Below are 21243 nucleotides of genomic sequence, written 5' to 3'. Positions count from 1 at the left end.
TTCTCCTTTACGACACATCTTCAATTGCACACCTTGGGTTCTTTGGGTTTTTCGGCCATTTACCACAAAACACGCTAAACCACAGGCTGATCAGGGTGTGTGTCACAATGGGACTGACTGAGGGGACTTTCTTCTCAACCACAGGTCATGACTACTCCTTTTGGCTGCTGTGGCAAGTTCTTTGATGGTCGTCCTATTGGCCTGCCCTCTAATGCCCACTTCCTTCAAAAGCCTTGTCCTTCTAGGACCTCCATGCCCATCACTACTAGGTATGTCGACCTGTCGGCTCCACTCATCCCTTCCGCTCCACATTGGTTAGTCATTGCTCTGCCTACGCCACAGACTTCCAGTGCTTCACAAGTTCCTTGTCCTTCCTCTCATTTGACTCTGTTGGGCTCTTCCTTCTCTCCAGCTCCACCTTGATCCACAGTTATTAAGCCTCTGCTTCAGTTCTCCGGCTCCCTGGCTCCACCTCAGCTACTCATCACTCCGGCTCTGGCCTTCCCTCAGGACCTGTTTCATTGCTCAGTCCATACAGTCTTGCAGCTCCAACTGGATCTCCACTGCCAGCTCCATCTCGGTCAGTCTTATCTCTGGGTCCAGCTGCCCAACCTGCCCCATGGCTCCTCCCTCCATTGACTGCATCCTGGCCATCCTGCCTGTGTTGGCTTCTCCCACCCTCAGTTCCTCTCTGACTTCAGTCCCCTTCTGCTCTTCCCTGCTTCTTGTGTTGATCCATGTTACCTGCCCTGCTTCCCCCACCTTAACCTCTCTCACCCACTACGGTTATTCTCTTACATCATCACAAACATGCACACGGCATGATAGAAAATGAGAGTTACGTATGTAACTGCGGTTCTATGAGTTCTGGATAACCGCCAAAGGCAGTGCTTCACATTGGATACTATCTCTCATTGCAATGTATAGGTTGAGTCTAATACAAACAATGTCCCACGTGACCAGGATGACTCGGGGTGCTCCCCTATTTAACCCAGCGACTTCCTGCAGACTATCCCTACGGAATCTTCTCGCCTGACTCCGGGTGACAGAAAGCTCTGGCGGTCATCCAGAACTCATAGAACCGCAGTTACATACGTAACTATCAATCTATTTTGTTCTTACTGACCGCCAGAGGCAGTGCTTCACACTGGATGACTTATAACAACAAGGTCACGAGGAGGACCTACTCACCGTTAAGAGGAAGTTGAGGGTCCGGAGAGGACGGCTGTTCCAATATTACCAGAAGCAGCCACATTTACCCTGTAGTATCTGGCAAATGTATTTGTTGATGACCACGTAGCTGCTGCACAGATGTCACTTAGAAGGGAAAAAGTTGGTCTGATTTCCGAACAACTTCCGTGGCCCTCAGATATCCTCGGAGAGCTCTTACTGGACACAGCAGTGTGCTTCCATCTCCTTCCAGCGCACTTGACATCAGAGGATTAAACACTAACCCTAACCCTAACCCAGCTCGATAGCCTGGTTTCTAAAAAGGGCAGAAAGCCACTTGGGGAGAAATGCTGGGTTGGCCCATAACGTCACGACTGAGCCATCTGCGTTCCAACGCATACAGGATGCGCTAACTGATAAGGCGTGGAGTTCACTCACCCGCTTAGACGAAGCAATGGCTAAGAGAAACGCTGCCTTCAATGAGATCCACTTCAGATCGCTGTGCTCTAAAGGTTCAAACGGTGGCAATGTAAGAGACTTTAATACTAGGCCCAGGTCCCATAAAGAAACTCTAACGGACTGAGGTGGGCACAGTCGCCGAGCACTTCTAAGAAACTGAGTAACCAAGGCATGAGAACCCAATTGCTGACCATCTATTCGTATGTGATGAAACTGAGTAACTGAGGCATGAGAACCCAATTGCTGACCATCTATTCGTACGTGATGTGCTGAAATTGCAGCCACATAAACTCTCAGAGTAGCAGCTGCTCTATTATTTTCTAATAGTGACTGCAGAAAACAAAAAACCAGAGGAACAGGGCAGTGCTCTGGGACCACTGCTTGCTCTGAACACAACTCAGAGAAAAGCTTCTATCGAAAGGCATAAGCACTCCTGGTGGAAGGTGCTCTAGAGTTCAATATGGTGTTCTGGACCCTTTGATCGCACGCTCCAAAGAGTGGTTCCGGCCCCTCAGAGGCCACACACAGAGCTTCAGGCGGTCTGGGTTCGGGTGCCAAATATGACCCTCCAACTGCTGGAGGAGATCTTTTCTCCTGGGAAGGGTCATAGGATTCCCGTCTAGGAGTTTGTACATCACCGGAAACCACGGTCTCCCCGGGCCAGTTTGGCGCCACTAGCAGCAGCCTGTGGTGCTCCTGAAGAACCCTGTGAACAGTCACCCCGATCATCGGTATCGGGGGAAAGGCATAGAGTAACCGATCAGGCCAGGCGTGGGCTAGAGCATCTTGCCCCAGCGGACTGGATTCCTCTGCTAGAGAGAACCAAAGACGGCAGTGGCTCGTTGTTGCCGAGGCAAATAGGTCCACTTCTGCCCTGCCAAACCGCGGCCATATCATCTCCACCACCTCCGGGTTGAGCCTCCACTCCGTCGATGGAATTCTGCGGCGCGACAAGAAATCTGGAACCACGTTTGATACCCCTGGGATATGCATTGCTCTGATGCTTGCAAAGCGAGGGAAGGCCCAAGTCAGCAGTTCCTGTGATAGTTGAAGGGATTGGCTGGACCTTGTGCCCCCTTGATTAAGGCTTTGCTTTTGAAGTTGCAACCGAGTCATCCTGGTCACGTGGGACATTGTTTGTATTAGACTCGACCTATGCATTGCAACGAGAGAAAGTATCTAGTGAGAAGCACTGCCTCTGGCGGTCAGTAAGAACGATATAGAACAGAATGCAGGTCAATATATTGTCAATTTGGTGCTATTATGCACAGCAAAGTGAACAATATTTGTTTTTACTGTATGTGCATTGCATTGCATGAAGATGACTTTTTTAGGAGACTCTGATTGCACTCGCTGCCATAAATACACTGCAGGCTCATTCTCGCTCAAATCTGAGGTAAATCAGAAACATTGTCATCTCTTATATGTGTTTTACTGAAGTAAATACATCGTAATCGGCTAAAACATGTTCATGTGCAGTGCGCACCCAAGTCTGTGTTGCTTTCATATTCACCTTCATAATCACATGTTCTCCTTCAGGCTGTCTTAGGTTTGGTACCCAGGTGTGCTCCTGGGTTCACATGACAGCTTTCACATTAGTATTGCAACTACCAGTGTGGAAGCCTCCTAAGTCTTTTATTGTTTGATCATCTGTTTCACCTGACGATAATTTTGATAATGTGAATAAAGATTAGGTCTATTTAATTTCTCTGTGAATCGGAAGTTATTGAATAGAGGACTGGGTTTTATTTTATCGCAGCTCCTCTCCATCTCTCATATCAAACTGATGGTTGGAGGGGAGTGGTTGAGGATATATTCAACCCACGCCGTCAAACCGAATAGCATTTCAGAGCAGACAACCTCCAGTTGACCGGGACTTTGAGCTCTGTGTTTGGTTCAGTTCAGTTGTCTTTGTTGTGTTTTGCTTGGTTGTTCTTTTCTTGTTTTTTTTTTTTGGCTTTTTCCAACCATGACACCTTCATAGGTGAATACTTTTTTTACCCATTTGTTCCTCTTCATTGCAGAGAGACACTCGCTGTATTACATTTACACTGGTTTGTCCAAACCTGTGGATCTGCCGGGCATCTATGACTTCACTGCTATGGGTCTGCTAGACGACAGACAGATCGACTATTACAATAGTGAAGAAAAGAGAAAGATTCCCACACAGGACTGGATGAAGGAGAAAATGCCGGAGGATTACTGGGAAAAAGGCACTCAGTCGAGAAAGAGCAAAGAACAGTGGTTTAATGTCAATGTCAAGATTCTGATGGAGCGCATGGGGCACAATGATACAGGTGAGGAACATTCATACCGTTTCACAAACTTAAACATACTAGTTTTATTATTGTTATCATCTTACAAACATTTTGATTCTTCATCTTTCAGATCTTCATGTTCTTCAGTGGAGACACGGTTGTGAAGTTGAGCAGCAGGGAAGTCGAGTGAAGTTTCTCAAAGGTGTTTCTGAGTACGGCTACGATGGAGAAAACTTCCTGTCTTTTGATGATTTAGAGTCTCAATGGGTCGCCCCAGTTTTCGCAGCTGTACCAACCAAGAGAAAATGGGACAGTGTGCCGATCCTAAACCAATACACCAAAGGTTACCTGGAGAAAGAGTGTGTGGACTGGCTCAACAAATTCAGAGAATATGGAGACGAGGAGCTCAGAAACGGCTGTGAGTAAATGTGTTTGGATTTGTTTGATCAGCAGCTGATGATGAATAATATTGATGAACAGATTTCTGTGTTTTCAGCTCCTCCGAAGGTTCATATGTTTGCAAAGAAGTCTATCGGTGACAAAACCAAGCTGAAAATGACCTGTCTGGCCACCGGCTTCTACCACAAAGATTTGAGGATGACCATTAGGAAATATTGCACATCTCTGCCTGATGATGAGATTGAATCCTCAGGAGTCAGACCAAACCATGATGGATCCTATCAGCTGAGGAAGAGTGTGGAGATCAAGAAGGAGGAAAGAGATGAATATGATTGTCTTGTGTCCCACAAGAGCATCAAAGAACCAATTAGGGGAAAGTGGGGTAAGATGAGTCAGTGGGTAAATTGGCCCACCTCATGTATCTTGGCAACCATACACTTTTATTGTCATGTGACCATGTAGTTAATGCACTGTGAAACACACTTGCGCATGACGTCACAGTTTTGACAAATTTGTGTTTTTTGTAATTTACATCGAGACGATCGTGGTGTCATTTTCAAACACTTGCACTTTGAAACCCGTTTTTATAACTTTGCGTTTCCAGTCCCCCACAATGCACTGTTGTGTAAATGAACAAAAAGCATAAAAAGTCTCACAAGTTGTAGTTGTGAAAACAGCACTTAAAATAATTGATTCAATTATGAAACATTAAATCATATGCATCATAATCATTTATTTGGATATTATTCAGAATTTAGCTTTATTTATGTGAATAAATATTATTTGGCCTGACAACATTAAACCTGTATGAAATATTATATGTGTCTGAAAGCCTATTTGTTCAGCGCTGATATTTCCTAAGTGCGCTCGCGCTCCATCACGTGAACTGCGCCTGGAAAGGAATGCGCGCGCCTAAGTTATTCGCGCCTCAGATATTTGCGCCTCAGTTATTCGCGCTCAGAGATGATGAGAGGATTCTCAGAGACCCCTTCCTTTACTTTTGTGTGCGTTTTATGAAAAACAAGTAAGTTCTGACTACTGTTGTATGTTTATACTATGCTTTGAACTTTATTTATGTTCATTCAAACTCGTTTATTCTGTGTGATTTGTGTAGTCATGAAACAGAGCGTGCTAATAGTCAATATGTTTTCTGTGGGTAAATAATTAGCCCATCTATACGTCGATATAGACCTCTTTGTGTTGTATATTTAGACATATAATTCCGTGTTCGGATGCAGCATTTACTGTTTATTTGATGCTACAGCGTTATAGCGATATAATGTTATATTTTGCATAGTCACTTAAAGGTGCAGTAGTACACCATAAAAGGGCATATAGTGACGTATTCTGTACTGGATTACTGTTAACTCTTACTTTCATTACTATACTGTTGTGAATGATGACAATAAGTATATTATAGTATTCTTTATTTGTTTATTATCATTTCATTATTTATTTTTTCTTTCTTTCTGTTTAGACCACACACACAGCATATACACTTGCAAACTTGTATATTGGCATCCTGGTCTGTGAAATAAAAGGATGATAAAGGATTCTCTGGCCGGAATCTTTCTGTAGTGTTCCCATCCTACAAAGAACCACTAGTCCATACTTTACATTGGTCCTTCGAGCCGGATATAGGGTTTTCCTCGACACTATGGAGTCATCAACTGAAGGTCAGCAGCTGGAGTCATTGGATCGACCCAAGAGAGAAACCCGTCCACCTGCACATTTGGCCCAGTACGAAGTCACTCTTCTGCCCTCTCAACAGCCTGTGGTCCAAACCTCCTCTACGCCTGTAGGACAACCAGACCAGGCTCAGTCAACCAGGGCTAGGAGTTTGACAAGTTATCGGTCAGCTACACAGTCACGACGGTCCTCTCGGTTATCTTACGGACTCCATCTGTTTCGAAGTACGTCTGATATACAAGAAGCGGCTTTAGAGGAGGAGATCAAAGGATTGGAGCTAGCTGATCTGCAACAGGAAATAGAAGAAGAAAGGAAAGCTGACTTAGAAGCAGCAGCATTGGATGCACAAGCCAGAGAAGGACAGCGACTACAGGAGGAAGCACATTTGGCTAAAGAGAGAATAGCTAGAGAAATGGGGAGACGCAGGCGCTTGAAGAAACTCGAGAAGGAGGTACACATTGCCAGTCTTGTAAAGACCTACCTGACAGGGACGAACAATGAATCATTGTCTACGTCAGCTCCTGCTGTATTCTCCAAGTTACCTCTGTCATCACCATTGACTCAACAGCCACCTCTGGTGCCATCGGTTCCCATGCAGTACCCACCTGTACAGCAACCAAATCTAGCGCCAGTTCAGGTAGCATCTTCCTCCACTGTTCCTTATCAGGTATTGGCACCATCTGCTAGTCCCGTCACAAGTGCCCAAATCAGTGTTCCTGTTAGCACAGCACCGATTGTAGTACCAGTCTCTGTACTTCCATCTGCGCCCGTCTCATTTGCTCCCATTCCCTCCATGGTAACTACTCAGGAAGGTGGAGTGTTGCCGATGACAAGATCTTCTGTCACAACTAGTCTCCCGTCTCAGTACCAAGGGGCTCCAACTACCAGTACAAGTTTCATGATGGCACCACCACCTCCTACAGTGCAGTACGCTCACCACAGTATACCAGCTGCATCACCAGTTCAGATGGCATCACCATGGACTTACCCGGGTATGGAGACCTTGATTGCTACATCTTATGGCATTCCCAAACCGACACTTCCTTTTTTCGAGAGTGGCAAAGAAAGTGATTTTGCACTTTTGAAGATGGCGCTTGACAACTTGATGAATAGTCACCCTCATCTCAGCGAGCACTATAAATACCAAGTTCTCCTGGGCCAGCTCAAACTTCAGAGTGCTCTGCAGTTGGCCAAATCATACATGTATGACCCTGCACCGTATACAGCAGCATTGGGGGCTCTGCAAGATAAATATGGCCAGCCAAGACAATTGGTGCAAAGTGAACTTGGGGCAATCCTCAACTCCCCAGCCATTAAGTCAGGAGACGCAGATGCATTTGACTCCTTTGCCCTCTCGGTGCAGTCGCTTGTCGGTATGCTACGCACTTTAGAGGGACCGGTTGGATACGAGCTCAAGTGTGGTTCCCATGTTGACCGTCTTTTAAGCAAAATGTCTCCTTCCTACAGAGATGGATTTGTGGAATATTGTCTCGTTCGCGGCATACTGCAGCCAGGTTCAGAGCTCACCTACTCCTTGCCTGACCTCGCTGCATGGCTCCAGATGAAGGCTCAAGCCAAGCGTCTCGCCAGTCGTGCTACTTTTCTCTATAACTCTACAGGGCCTACCTTACCAAAGCGAGATCAACGTAGCCAAAAGTCCAAAGATAGAACAGCATCAGTCTTCCTCTGCTCTGGAGAGGCAGCTGACAAGGAGACTTTTCATTTGAAATCCCAAGCTTTCAAACTCAGTCCTTATTGTCCGTTTTGCAATAATAAGGAGCACTACCTTAACTCATGCTCGGACTTCAAGAAACTGAGTACAGCTGAGATCAAGAGGTGGATCCATGAAGGTGATAGATGTTGGAAATGCGGCCGCGGCCACAAAGCTACAGCCTGCACCCTTAAACGCCCATGTAAGCTTTGCAAAGAGAAACACCTTACAGTCCTGCATGATGTTATCCAAGAGTCATCCCATAAAGTGCTGATGGTTAGTAATCCGAAGCCCATTGTCTACATTGAGCAGCCTAGAAGCCCTCAGAGAGTGTTGCTGAAGATTGTCAAAGTACTTCTGCATCATGGAGACCGCATTCTTGAGACATTTGCAGTGCTCGATGATGGATCGGAGAGAACTATTATCCTTCCACAGGCTGTAAAGCAACTACAACTCTCTCAGCATCCAGAGACACTTCATCTGAGGACAGTACAGCAAGAGGTGAAAGAGCTGAAAGGTTCTTCAGTTAGCTTTCATGTATCCCCCATCTTCAAGCCAAACAAGAAGTTTTGGATTCCACATGCTTTCACAGCAAGCAGTCTGAGCTTATCTGAACACACGTATCCAGTAGAAGCTCTCCAGAAGCGCTATGAGTATCTCAAAGGACTTCCTTTGACACTTATCCACAGAGCCCAACCTCTGCTCCTCATCGGTTCTGATATGCCTCAGCTTCTCACTCCTACCCAGCCAGTCAGAGCAGGCCCATCTGGTGGTCCTATAGCCATCTGCACGAGGCTAGGTTGGTCCTTGCAAGGTCCTTCTGACATTATGCCAGTCTCTTCTCACCAGTCTTCCTGTCTGCACATCGCCACTGAGTCTTCGCATTCTGAACTCCTCAGAAATGTGGAACTTCTTTGGCACATTGACACAGTCCCCTATGTCAGTGAGAAGACTGCAATGCGTTCCAAGCAAGACCAGCAGGCACTCATCCTCTTGCAGACAGCCTCCAAACGTGTATCTGTCGATGGTACCCAGCGCTACGCTACTCCACTGTTGCGTCGTCAGCCATTTATCAAACTCTGTGCTCAGCAAGATGCCGTGATGCCAAACCTACGCAGCACTGAGCACCGGTTGGCTAAGGACCCTGTGCGAGCAGCCTCATACTGCAAGGAGATGGATAAACTTGTTCAGTCTGGCTATGTTGCAGAAATCTTAACAGAAGAAGCAGCAAAGTCCACAGAGTCGTGGTATGTACCTCATCATATGGTGCACCACAATGGAAAGGACAGAGTGGTCTTTAACTGCTCCTTTTCCTTTAATGGCCTGTCCCTGAATGACCAACTCCTGCCGGGACCAACGCTCGGTCCGACCATGATTGGAGTCCTGATGCGGTTCAGATGTCATGCTGTGGCCATCAGCGGAGATATTAAGTCAATGTTCCATCAGATCCGCTTGTTACCCAGTGACAAACCACTTCTACGATTCCTGTGGCGTGACATGCAGAGGACATCGGAACCACGCATATTCCAATGGGAGGTGTTACCATTCGGAACGACGTGTAGCCCCTGTTGTGCAGTCTTTGCTCTGCAGCAGCACGTCAGAGATCACGAGCCACCAGATTCTCCTCTCATGCACGTGATCGAGCACTCGTTCTATGTCGACAATTGCCTCCACAGTGTTAGTAAACCTGAGGATGCCAAGGTTCTAGTTGATGATCTACGAGCGCTTCTGAACAAGGGAGGTTTCGAGATCCGGCAATGGGCTAGTAACATGCCTGAAGTTGTAGAAAATCTACCTCCTGAAGCACAGTCAGCTAGTAGTGAGCTATGGCTATCCAAGGCCAGCGACAACCTCCAAGAACCCACGCTTGGACTATGCTGGGATTGTTTGAATGATACCCTGGGTTACAAACAGCGTCAAGCTGAATGTTCAGACGCTACTCTGCGTAACGTCTACAGTGTTCTTGCCAAGCTTTACGATCCATTGGGATACATTGTGCCATTTACGACAAGATGTAAAGTGCTTGTTCAGGACATGTGGAAGGCCAATATTGGTTGGGACGACAAGATCCAACCCGCTGACCTTCTGGAGAAATGGTCAAGTTGGGTGCAAGAAATTCCCACTTTGCAACATCTAAAGCTGCCTCGTCCATATGCACCAGCCATTGCCGATACTGCCAACGCAACCCGTCATATTCACATTTTCTGTGATGCTTCGCAGCGCGCCTATGGATCAGTAGCTTACATGCAGACGACAGATTATGATCAGCAAGTCTATGTCTCCTTCGTGTTTGCTAGATCGAGAGTTGCACCCCGTAAGCTGCTGTCTATTCCACGGCTTGAGCTCAGTGCCGCGCTTACAGGCGCACAGTTGGCTAGATTGATCGAGACAGAGCTTGCAGTACCATCTGAGCATATCACTCTTTGGTCAGACTCCACAACTGTACTGCACTGGATCAAATCAGAATCTTGCCATTATAAAGTGTTTGTGGGAACACGCATCGCAGAAATCCAGAACCTGACCAACCCTGTTCAATGGCGGTATGTTGACACTCTAAGTAATCCAGCTGATGATATAACCCGTGGACTCACTCTGCAAGAGATGGTACAGGATCATCGCTGGAACAAAGGTCCACATTTTCTCCGTTTGTCTGAAAGGGAATGGCCCAAAATGCCCTTATTTGAGCCAGAACTAGACACCACCGAGTTTAGAAAGTCTGCCTTCGTTGGAACTGTGTCCAGCATCTTGTCCACACCACTTCCGGATCCCAGTAAGTTCTCCAGCTGGAAAGAGCTTCTTAAGGAAACTGCTAGCTCCTTTCACGGGGCGGCTGAGGATAAAACTACAGTACCCCTTTCCGCTGCCGATTTTCTGCAAGCAGAGAAGCTAATGTTACAGAAGGTTCAAGAGGACTGCTTTGCTGAAGAATTGAGGGCTCTCAAAGCTGGACGTACTCTTCCGTCAGACAGTCGTCTTGCATCTCTGTCACCAGAATATGAAGGAGCCACGGAGCTACTCAAAGTTGGTGGCAGGTTAAGTCATGCTGAAGGACTAGACCCTGATACTATCCACCCAGTTATCCTGGACCCAAGCCATCCGGTGACAAAGCTTATCATCAAGGATTTTGATGAGTCACTACTGCACCCTGGGCCAGAACGGGTTCTTGCCGAGATCAGACGCAGGTTTTGGATTATCCGTGGTAGAGAGGCCATTCGAAAGCATCAGCATTCATGTCTGGAGTGCCGACGATGGAGAGCAAAACCTGATGTACCGAAGATGGCAGATTATCCACCAGCTCGGTTACGACTCCATAAGCCACCGTTCTATTCAACTGGAGTTGATTGCTTCGGGCCTTTTCAAGTACGGATCGGGCGCCGCACTGAAAAGAGGTGGGGCATTGTCTACAAATGCATGACAACTCGCTCGGTGCATCTGGATCTATTGGAAAGCCTCGATACAGATGCTTTCCTGCTGTCACTAAGGAGATTCATCTCTCGGCGTGGCAGACCGTTCGAACTCCTCATGGACAATGGTACCAACTTTGTCGGTGGAGAGAGAGAGTTACGTGAGGCCGTTGCTGCTATGGCACCTCAGTGGAGAGAACAACTCGCTGAACAGCAGATATCCTTCCGATTCAATCCTCCAAGTGCGCCGCACTTTGGTGGCACATGGGAGAGGGAAGTGAAGTCTATCAAGACTGCTCTTCGTGTTGTCCTCAAAGATCAGACTGTTCCTGAACCTGTCCTAATGACAATTCTAGTAGAAGTCGAGGGCATAATGAATGCGAAACCCTTAGGCTACTTGTCATCAGATGCCTCTGATCCAGATCCGGTCACGCCTAACCTCCTCTTAATGGGCCGACACAACTCATCGCTTCCTCAAGCAGTTTATGACCCCAGTGACCTCGGGAGAAGACGCTGGAGGCACAGTCAAGTCATTGCTGACCGCTTCTGGTCATCCTTCATCAGCCACTACCTACCAGGGCTACAAGAACGCAGTAAGTGGAGGAAAGACGTTAAGCCACTCTCCATCGGTGATGTTGTTTTAATTGTGGATCCCCAACTCCCTCGAGCGTCATGGCCCGTAGGACGGATTACCCAGACTCATCCAGGAGCAGATGGACGCGTACGAACGATCAGTGTTCAAGTGAAGGACCGTACTTACATTCGTCCAGTCGCCCGGATCATCCTGCTCCCAGCTCTGGAGGACGAGGATGAAGAAGAGACTAACAAATAGACTTTCTCCTATTCTTTCAACTGCCATACGGACAGTTGGGGGCGGCTTTGTCTGAAAGCCTATTTGTTCAGCGCTGATATTTCCTAAGTGCGCTCGCGCTCCATCACGTGAACTGCGCCTGGAAAGGAATGCGCGCGCCTAAGTTATTCGCGCCTCAGATATTTGCGCCTCAGTTATTCGCGCTCAGAGATGATGAGAGGATTCTCAGAGACCCCTTCCTTTACTTTTGTGTGCGTTTTATGAAAAACAAGTAAGTTCTGACTACTGTTGTATGTTTATACTATGCTTTGAACTTTATTTATGTTCATTCAAACTCGTTTATTCTGTGTGATTTGTGTAGTCATGAAACAGAGCGTGCTGTAATAGTCAATATGTTTTCTGTGGGTAAATAATTAGCCCATCTATACGTCGATATAGACCTCTTTGTGTTGTATATTTAGACATATAATTCCGTGTTCGGATGCAGCATTTACTGTTTATTTGATGCTACAGCGTTATAGCGATATAATGTTATATTTTGCATAGTCACTTAAAGGTGCAGTAGTACACCATAAAAGGGCATATAGTGACGTATTCTGTACTGGATTACTGTTAACTATTACTTTCATTACTATACTGTTGTGAATGATGACAATAAGTATATTATAGTATTCTTTATTTGTTTATTATCATTTCATTATTTATTTTTTCTTTCTTTCTGTTTAGACCACACACACAGCATATACACTTGCAAACTTGTATATTGGAATCCTGGTCTGTGGAATAAAAGGATGATAAAGGATTCTCTGGCCGGAATCTTTCTGTAGTGTTCCCATCCTACAAAGAACCACTAGTCCATACTTTACAATATGTGAGAAAAGTAATTCACTGCCACTACTCTTAATTTATTGTGGTTTTCCAGGACAAGCTACAGAATCACTGAGTGCCGGCGCTGCTAATGCTGAAGGACCTTCACTTAAGAAAGAACCTGATGGTATGTTTGAGCTGTTGCTTTGTCATTTACAGGGAAATTTTCAAACAGATTCATACTGCAGTACTGGAGATGGACTTTGAATTTTCACTTTTTCTCCAACAGGACGAGAGTGTGTTGGTGAAACAGCAGACGCCAGTGCGACTGTTGCTCTGGAGAAAGTCCTAACTGGTAACTATGTTTTAATTCAATATCAGTGCTGTCACTCATATCTGTTTCTCAAAAGGCTCTAGAGTAACACAGGAGAAATTCAATTACATTCAGGGCTTCTTACTGGAGTGGACTTCTTACTTATTCAGGGAATATTGAATGGTCTGTCATAATGTTGATGTTTTTTAAAGGTATTAAAGCACACTAGACTCTGCACAGTTAAGGATTTCAATTTCTGCCCTGATTTAGTCGTGCTTCACCACTTCTGCCAGATACAAATGACATAACAAAGACTAGATGTTACCTGTCTTGAGTGGGTTTTATGGGCCTGCAGTGCATCAAAACCAACCTTTCCCACGTCTGAGGCCTTCTTGCACTGCTTGCCGTGAGCTGGTGGATTCTTGGTGGTCTTGTTTCTTGCTTCTTGTTCCACATCCCTCCACTCTGTAGCTGTAGATGATTTCCACCATACTCTCCAAGCTTCTTTCCACATCTCCTTTCAGCCCTTCTAGAAGACGGAGAAGGTCTGAATTGCTTGTTACCCACCCTTTTTGCTGGCATGATTTAGGCAAGAGGATTTGAGGCTTGTGCCCATCCATCCATCCTTTGTTCTAAAAGCTGCTTTTGAATGGTTGGCCACCAGGCTCAGGACTGTAGGTGTGTAGTACTAGTTGTAGCTTCATCCAGGGTTCTGATGCCCTGTGGACTGTGGTACTTGTCCTGCCATTGGGCTTCACTCAATTTAATTTCCTTTACCTCTTAGGAAGTATTGGACAATGCGAGGCCCCTCGCTAAGCTCTCTCATGCACTTCTTCCAGCCCTGATGGATCTTAACCCCCTTCTCCGATGTTATCTGTTTCTATCCACATCTGCAGCTTTGCAGAGTGTGTCCTGCCAGCGTTGTTCATCCATCGGCTATGGTACTGATCGTTTTACTCATTGTCATTTCCGTCGCGTCTTCAATTGCCGCGTTATCTGCTGGTGAGTCTTCTTGCTCACTCTCGCAGACTCAGGGGGTTTTCTACCTCTTGAAGTTTTCACAGCCATAAATGGGTGGATCCAAATCACTGTGATGGATCCTGCCAGCAGTCTTTCCAAGGCTTCACCAGATATTTCCCTGGTTGTTATCTGCCCTTTTTGAAGCGGTCACTGGTTTCATCCAGATATTCAAAATACATAATAAAGACTAGATAATACAATCCCAACTGATTCAGTCCGATGCTTGTCTTGAGTGGGTTTTTATACATGATCTTAGTTGGGGGGTGTCTTTAGTGACCACTTAGTCATGTTTCCTCCTTTACGACACAACCTTGGGTTCTTTGGGTGTTTCGGCCATTTACCACAAGGACTTTCTTCTCAACCACGGGCCATGACTACTCCTTTCAGCAGCTGTGGCAAGTTCTTTGATGGTCTTCCTATTGGCCTGCCCTCTAATGCCCACTTCCTTCAGAAGCCTTGTCCTTCTAGGACCTCCATGCCCATCACTACTAGGTATGTCGACCTGTCGGCTCCACTCATCCCTTCCGCTCCACATTGGTTAGTCATTGCTCTGCCTACGCCACAGACTTCCAGTGCTTCACAAGTTCCTTGTCCTTCCTCTCCTTTGACTCTGTTGGGCTCTTCCTTCTCTCCAGCTCCACCTTGATCCACAGTTATTAAGCCTGTGCTTCAGTTCTCCGACTCCCTGGCTCCACCTCAGCTACTCATCACTCCGGCTCTGGCCTTCCCTCAGGACCTGTTTCATTGCTCAGTCCATACAGTCTTGCAGCTCCAACTGGATCTCCACTGCCAGCTCCATCTCGGTCAGTCTTATCTCTGGGTCCAGCTGCCCAACCTGCCCCATGGCTCCTCCCTCCATTTTCTGCATCCTGGACATCCAGCCTGTGTTGGCTTCTCCCACCCTCAGTTCCTCTCTGACTTCAGTCCCCTTCTGCTCTGCCTTGCTTCTTGTGTTGATCCATGTTACCTGCCCTGCTTCCCCCACCTTAACCTCTCTCACCTACTACGGTTATTCTCTTACATCATCACAAACATGCACACGGCATGATAGAAAACGAGAGTTACGTATGTAACTGCGGTTCTATGAGTTCTGGATGACCGCCAAAGGCAGTGCTTCACATTGGATACTATCTCTCTTTGCAATGCATAGGTCGAGTCTTATACAAACAATGTCCCACGTGACCAGGATGACTCGGGGTGCTCCCCTATTTAACCCCGCGACTTCCTGCAGACTATCCCTACGGAATCTTCTCACCTGATTTCGAGTGACAGAAAGCTCTGGCCGTCATCCAGAACTCATAGAACCGCAGTTACATACGTAACTCTCGTTCTATTTCGTTCTTACTGACTGCCAGAGGCTGTGCTTCACACTGGATGACTTATAACAACAAGGTCACGAGGAGGACCTACTCACCGTTAAGAGGAAGTTGAGGGTCCGGAGAGGACGGCTGTTCCAATATTACCAGAAGCAGCCACATTTACCCTGTTGTTGATGACCACGTAGCTGCTGCACAGATGTCACTTAGAAGGACCCCTTTTAATGCAGCCCAAGATGTTGATATTCCTCTCGTCGAATGGCATCTCACCCCCAAAGGCACTGGACATTCATTAGATGTGTAAGTGTGGGTGATAACCTCCACTACCCAGTGCGACAATCTCTGCTTTGAGAATGGCTGACCTCTTTTTGGGCCCCCGTAACAAAGAAAAAGTTGGTCTGATTTCCGAACAACTTCCGTGGCCCTCAGATATCCTCGGAGAGCTCTTACTGGACACAGCAGTGTGCTTCCATCTCCTTCCAGCGCACTTGAAATCAGAGGATTAAACACTGCCAGCTCAATAGCCTGGTTTCTAAAAAGGGCAGAAAGCCGCTAGGGGAGAAATGCTGGGTTGGGCCATAACGTCACGACTGAGCCATCTGCGTTCCAACGCATACAGGATGTGCTAACTGATAAGGCGTGGAGTTCACTCACCCGCTTAGACGAAGCAATGGCTAAGAGAAACGCTGCCTTCAATGAGATCCACTTCAGATCGCTCTGGACCCTTTGATCGCACGCTCCAAAGAGTGGTTCCGGCCCCTCAGAGGCCACACACAGAGCTTCAGGCGGTCTGGGTTCGGGTGCCAAATATGACCCTCCAACTGCTGGAGGAGATCTTTTCTCCTGGGAAGGGTCCAAGGATTCCTGTCTAGGAGTTTGTACATCACTGGAAACCACGGTCTCCCCGGGCCAGTTTGGAGCCACTAGCAGCAGCCTGTGGTGCTCCTGAAGAAACCTGTGAACAGTCACCCCGATCATCGGTATCGGGGGAAAGGCATAGAGTAACCGATCAGGCCAGGCGTGGGCTAGAGCATCTTGCCCCAGCGGACTGGATTCCTCTGCTAGAGAGAGCCAAAGACGGCAGTGGTTCGTTGTTGCCGAGGCAAATAGGCCCATTTCTGCCCTGCCAAACCGCGGCCATATTATCTCCACCACCTCCGGGTTGAGCCTCCACTCCGTCGATGGAATTCTGCGGCGCGACAAGAAATGAACGCAGGTCAATATATTGTCAATTTGGTGCTATTATGCACAGCAAAGTAAACAATATTTGTTTTTACTGTATGTGCATTGCATTGCATGAAGATGACTTTTTAGGAGACTCTGATTGCACTCGCTGCCATAAATACACTGCAGGCTCACTCTCGCTCAAATCTGAGGTAAATCAGAAACATTGTCATCTCTTATATGTGTTTTACTGAAGTAAATACATCGTAATCGGCTAAAACATGTTCATGTGCAGTGCGCACCCAAGTCTGTGTTGCTTTCATATTCACCTTCATAATCACATGTTCTCCTTCAGGCTGTCTTAGGTTTGGTACCCAGGTGTGCTCCTGGGTTCACATGACAGCTTTCACATTAGTATTGCAACTACCAGTGTGGAAGCCTCCTAAGTCTTTTATTGTTTGATCATCTGTTTCACCTGACGATAATTTTGATAATGTGAATAAAGATTAGGTCTATTTAATTTCTCTGTGAATCGGAAGTTATTGAATAGAGGACTGGGTTTTATTTTAGCGCAGCTCCTCTTCATCTCTCATATCAAACTGATGGTTGGAGGGGAGTGGTTGAGGATATATTTAACCCACGCCGTCAAACCGAATAGCATTTCAGAGCAGACAACCTCCAGTTGACCGGGACTTTGAGCTCTGTGTTTGGTTCAGTTCAGTTGTCTGTGTTGTGTTTTGCTTGGTTGTTCTTTTCTTGTTTTTTGGCTTTTTCCAACCATGACACCTTCATAAGTGAATACTTTTTTTACCCATTTGTTCTTCTTCATTGCAGAGAGACACTCGCTGTATTACATTTACACTGGTTTGTCCAAACGTGTGTATCGGCCGGGCATCTATGAATTCACTGCTATGGGTCTGCTAGACGACAGACAGATCGACTATTACAATAGTGAAGAAAAGAGAAAGATTCCCACACAGGACTGGATGAAGGAGAAAATGCAGGAGGATTACTGGGAAAAAGGCACTCAGTCGAGAAAGAGCAAAGAACAGTGGTTTAACGTCAATGTCAAGATTCTGATGGAGCGCATGGGGCACAATGATACAGGTGAGGAACATTCATACCGTTAAACATACTTAAACATACTAGTTTTATTATTGTTATCATCTTACAAACATTTTGATTCTTCATCTTTCAGATCTTCATGTTCTTCAGTGGAGACACGGTTGTGAAGTTGAGCAGCAGGGAAGTCAAGTGAATTTTCTCAAAGGTGTTTCGGAGTACGGCTACGATGGAGAAAACTTCCTGTTTTTTGATGATAGAGAGTCTCAATGGGTCGCCCCAGTTTTCGCAGCTGTACCAACCAAGAGAAAATGGGACAGTGTGCCGATCCTAAACCAATACACCAAAGGTTACCTGGAGAAAGAGTGTGTGGACTGGCTCAACAAATTCAGAGAATATGGAGACGAGGAGCTCAGAAACGGCTGTGAGTAAATGTGTTTGGATTTGTTTGATCAGCAGCTGATGATGAATAATATTGATGAACAGATTTCTGTGTTTTCAGCTCCTCCGAAGGTTCATATGTTTGCAAAGAAGTCTATCGGTGACAAAACCAAGCTGAAAATGACCTGTCTGGCCACCGGCTTCTACCCCAAAGATTTGAGGATGACCATTAGGAAATATTGCACATCTCTGCCTGATGATGAGATTGAATCCTCAGGAGTCAGACCAAACCATGATGGATCCTATCAGCTGAGGAAGAGTGTGGAGATCAAGGAGGAAGAAAGACATGAATATGATTGTTTTGTGTCCCACAAGAGCATCAAAGAACCAATTATCGCCAAATTGGGTAATTAAAGCAGTTACATAGAAAGACAGAAATGTCACTCGATATTGGATTAAAACAATATATTTTGAGTAGGGATTTTGTTTGCTTGCGATATCCTTAATTAAACTTTTGATATTTTTTTTAAACTATATAGATAGTTTTTGCATTTATATTATATAGTCACGCCGTTTCAGAAGTGGATGCAGTGTAAACTGGTTTAACATGCTTTTTAAGCTCTACTTTAAATCATTTTAACGCTGCCAATGTGTTGTTTGCAACTTCTGGCTATAGTGTGTTTTTTAGTTTACATGTACCCAAATAATCAGTTTATAATTGTATTGATGTCTCAATCAGACTGAAAAGCCTTTATGTAAACACATCAATGGATCCAATTTAGCTCGATCCAAATTAAAATTTCATGTAGACGAAACGTATTCAAAAACACCTTGTGCACAGTGCCGTCAAGTGTATGTTAACCTTAATTTTACTTATTACAAATGTGCTTCTTACGAAAATCATCACTTACAAAGTGATCAGTGGACGACTGAATATTTAGGACATATTTGCTAAATAGCTCCTATCTCAGATGTCTTGAAAGCTTTCTCAAAAGATGAAAACGATTGTCATTTCTCAGAGACGTGCATGGTTTTGCTTCTCATGATGATTGTTCATCTTCACTAATGAGTATCTGATAAATATACACTTATTCTTATTTGTGAACATCAAATAAAACCAACATCTAATTAAATGTAACTGTGGAAGTCTTTTTTATTGATAGATTTATTTATTCACTAAACATTGAACTGTCCATCATTGTTGTCGAGTTTAGAAGTAAGCCACTCTATAGTCTGTGCATGATTAAGTCATCGTTAGATTTGCTTGTTGGTAAAAACTTAATTCTGCTGTTCGTAGTATTTTCCTCCAGACGTTGACGAAGGAACGATGTAAACATCAGTTTACACTTCAAGGCGTTTAAGTCATGGACAGGAGTGTTGCAATGTAGATTTCTGCTCAGTTTTGTGTTTTTCTTCTTTATGGGACTTTGCCTTCAATGGGCTTTATGCCCAGCTGCACTACTTCCTGAACTTCAGCCAGCTCCTTGTTTCCTGTCTGCCATTATTGGACAAATTGATTAATTCAGGTGTGCCTGACTTCAGTAGTCACGGCAACAATAATCAGACACACCTGAATTAATCAAGTTGTCCAATAATGGCAGAAATGAAACAAGGAGCTGGCTGAAGTTCAGGAAAAAAGCCAATTCAAGCAGAATGAACTTCTGCTGCATTTATCAGAGAACCAAAGTGAAAGTGACACGTGCGCTTCCTGATCATAAACAGCTTTGTAACGACAGAATTTAAATTTGATTACAAACTTATGCAAACATTGTATATTTATTTAATATAATAGAATAAAATGTATGCAAGTTGACAACTTACAAGTAAAACTAAAACAAATTAATATCATGAAAAATTATGATTTTGATGATTATGGCTTACGGCTTGTGAAAAACCCCCAAATTCAAAATCTACACGAAATTGAAAACTAAAATTTCATCTTTTTAATATATTTTCATTATTTAATATGTATTTTTAATTAATATTCATAATAATAATAATAATCAGTTGTATTATTTTATGGAGTGTAGCCCTCAAACCATATTCACTTTATAGCCCTTTATTGTGGACAAATGTGGGCACGGAGGAATTTTTATTTATTATAAATGTTATTTCACTGTCTTCGATAAAGTTTTGTCTATCCATTTATGGTGTTTTTTTTTTTAATTTTGGGGTATTTTATTTACTTCAAAAAGTACCATATTTTCTACGTGAATTATGCTTATTTTTATGTTTGTTTTTTTTTTGTTTTAAGTTAGTGTTAGTCATGTGATGCACAATAACACATGTATTGAAGTACAGTGTGTACAAAATTTATTCTTATTAATTATACAGTATACACTCACCTAAAGGATTATTAGGAACACCTGTTCAGTTTCTCATTAATGTAATTATTATTTATTATCAACCAATTGCTTCAATGCATTTAGGGGTGTGGTCCTGGTCAAGACAATCTCCTGAACTCCAAACTGAACGTCTGAATGGGAAAGAAAAATGATTTAAGCAATTTTGAGCGTGGCATGGTTGTTGGTGTCTGAGTATTTCACAATCTGCTCAGTTACTGGGATTTTCACACACAACCATTTCTAGGGTTTACAAAGAATGAACATCCAGTATTCGGCAGTCCTGTGGGCCAAAATGCCTTGTTGATGCGAGAGGTCAGAGGAGAATGGGCCGACTGATTCAAGCTGATAGAAGAGCAACTTTGACTGAAATAACCACTCGTTACCAGGGGCGATTCTAGGATTTGTTCAACTGGGGGGCACAAGAGGGGCCACAATTATTACAGAGGGGCCATTCTTATGTTGTGTATTTATGTAGAACTGTAGATATCCAAATCACCCTATTATTTTTTTATTATCATCAGAAACATTAGACAAGCTCCAAACAATGATCATACCAAACAGGACTGAATGGTGGAGTGTCTACATCATTATTTCGGTCTCACTTCCTCATCCTGATGCCTGACCTTAGAAAATGTGTTCATGTTTTCATAAAGCTTTAACACTCATGCTTGATCACATGTGTTTGTCTTCTCAGTGGCAGACAGTCTTTTGAGTGTATTTTCACACACAGTGTGGAAACATGGCTGTGTTTGTTTACTCTTTAAGATAGATTCGGTTGATCTGTCATTTCAAGTTTTTCATTTTGCTCAAAGACACTTTTCATGAGAAGTGAGCATGAACAAATGCAATTGTATTTTTTCTTTCTTTAACACCCGTCCGTTGAATCACGTTTGAATCTGTTTGCATATCTGTACGATCTCTGCATTCAAGTCTT

General features: G+C 44.7%; 1 protein-coding gene across 1 annotated transcript in view; it reads left to right on the top strand.

Annotated features, from left to right (window-relative positions):
- Window positions 1-19102, top strand: part of LOC120463183 (uncharacterized) — a 30922-nt gene extending 11820 nt beyond the window's left edge. Inside the window, exons 12-19 of the mRNA XM_089129010.1 lie at window positions 3654-3926; window positions 4018-4305; window positions 4384-4668; window positions 12824-12895; window positions 12998-13063; window positions 17356-17628; window positions 17720-18007; window positions 18086-19102. Coding sequence (XP_088985136.1) covers window positions 3654-3926; window positions 4018-4305; window positions 4384-4668; window positions 12824-12895; window positions 12998-13063; window positions 17356-17628; window positions 17720-18007; window positions 18086-18378 — 1838 coding nt within the window. The 3' untranslated portion in view covers window positions 18379-19102. The remainder of the gene's footprint in view (window positions 1-3653; window positions 3927-4017; window positions 4306-4383; window positions 4669-12823; window positions 12896-12997; window positions 13064-17355; window positions 17629-17719; window positions 18008-18085) is intronic.
- Window positions 19103-21243: the final 2141 nt, after the last annotated feature.

Source organism: Pimephales promelas, chromosome 3 (genome assembly GCF_988280905.1).
Source record: "Pimephales promelas chromosome 3, fPimPro1.hap1.1, whole genome shotgun sequence".
NCBI lineage: Eukaryota > Metazoa > Chordata > Actinopteri > Cypriniformes > Leuciscidae > Pimephales > Pimephales promelas.
This window is presented reverse-complemented; position numbering and strand designations above follow the sequence as displayed.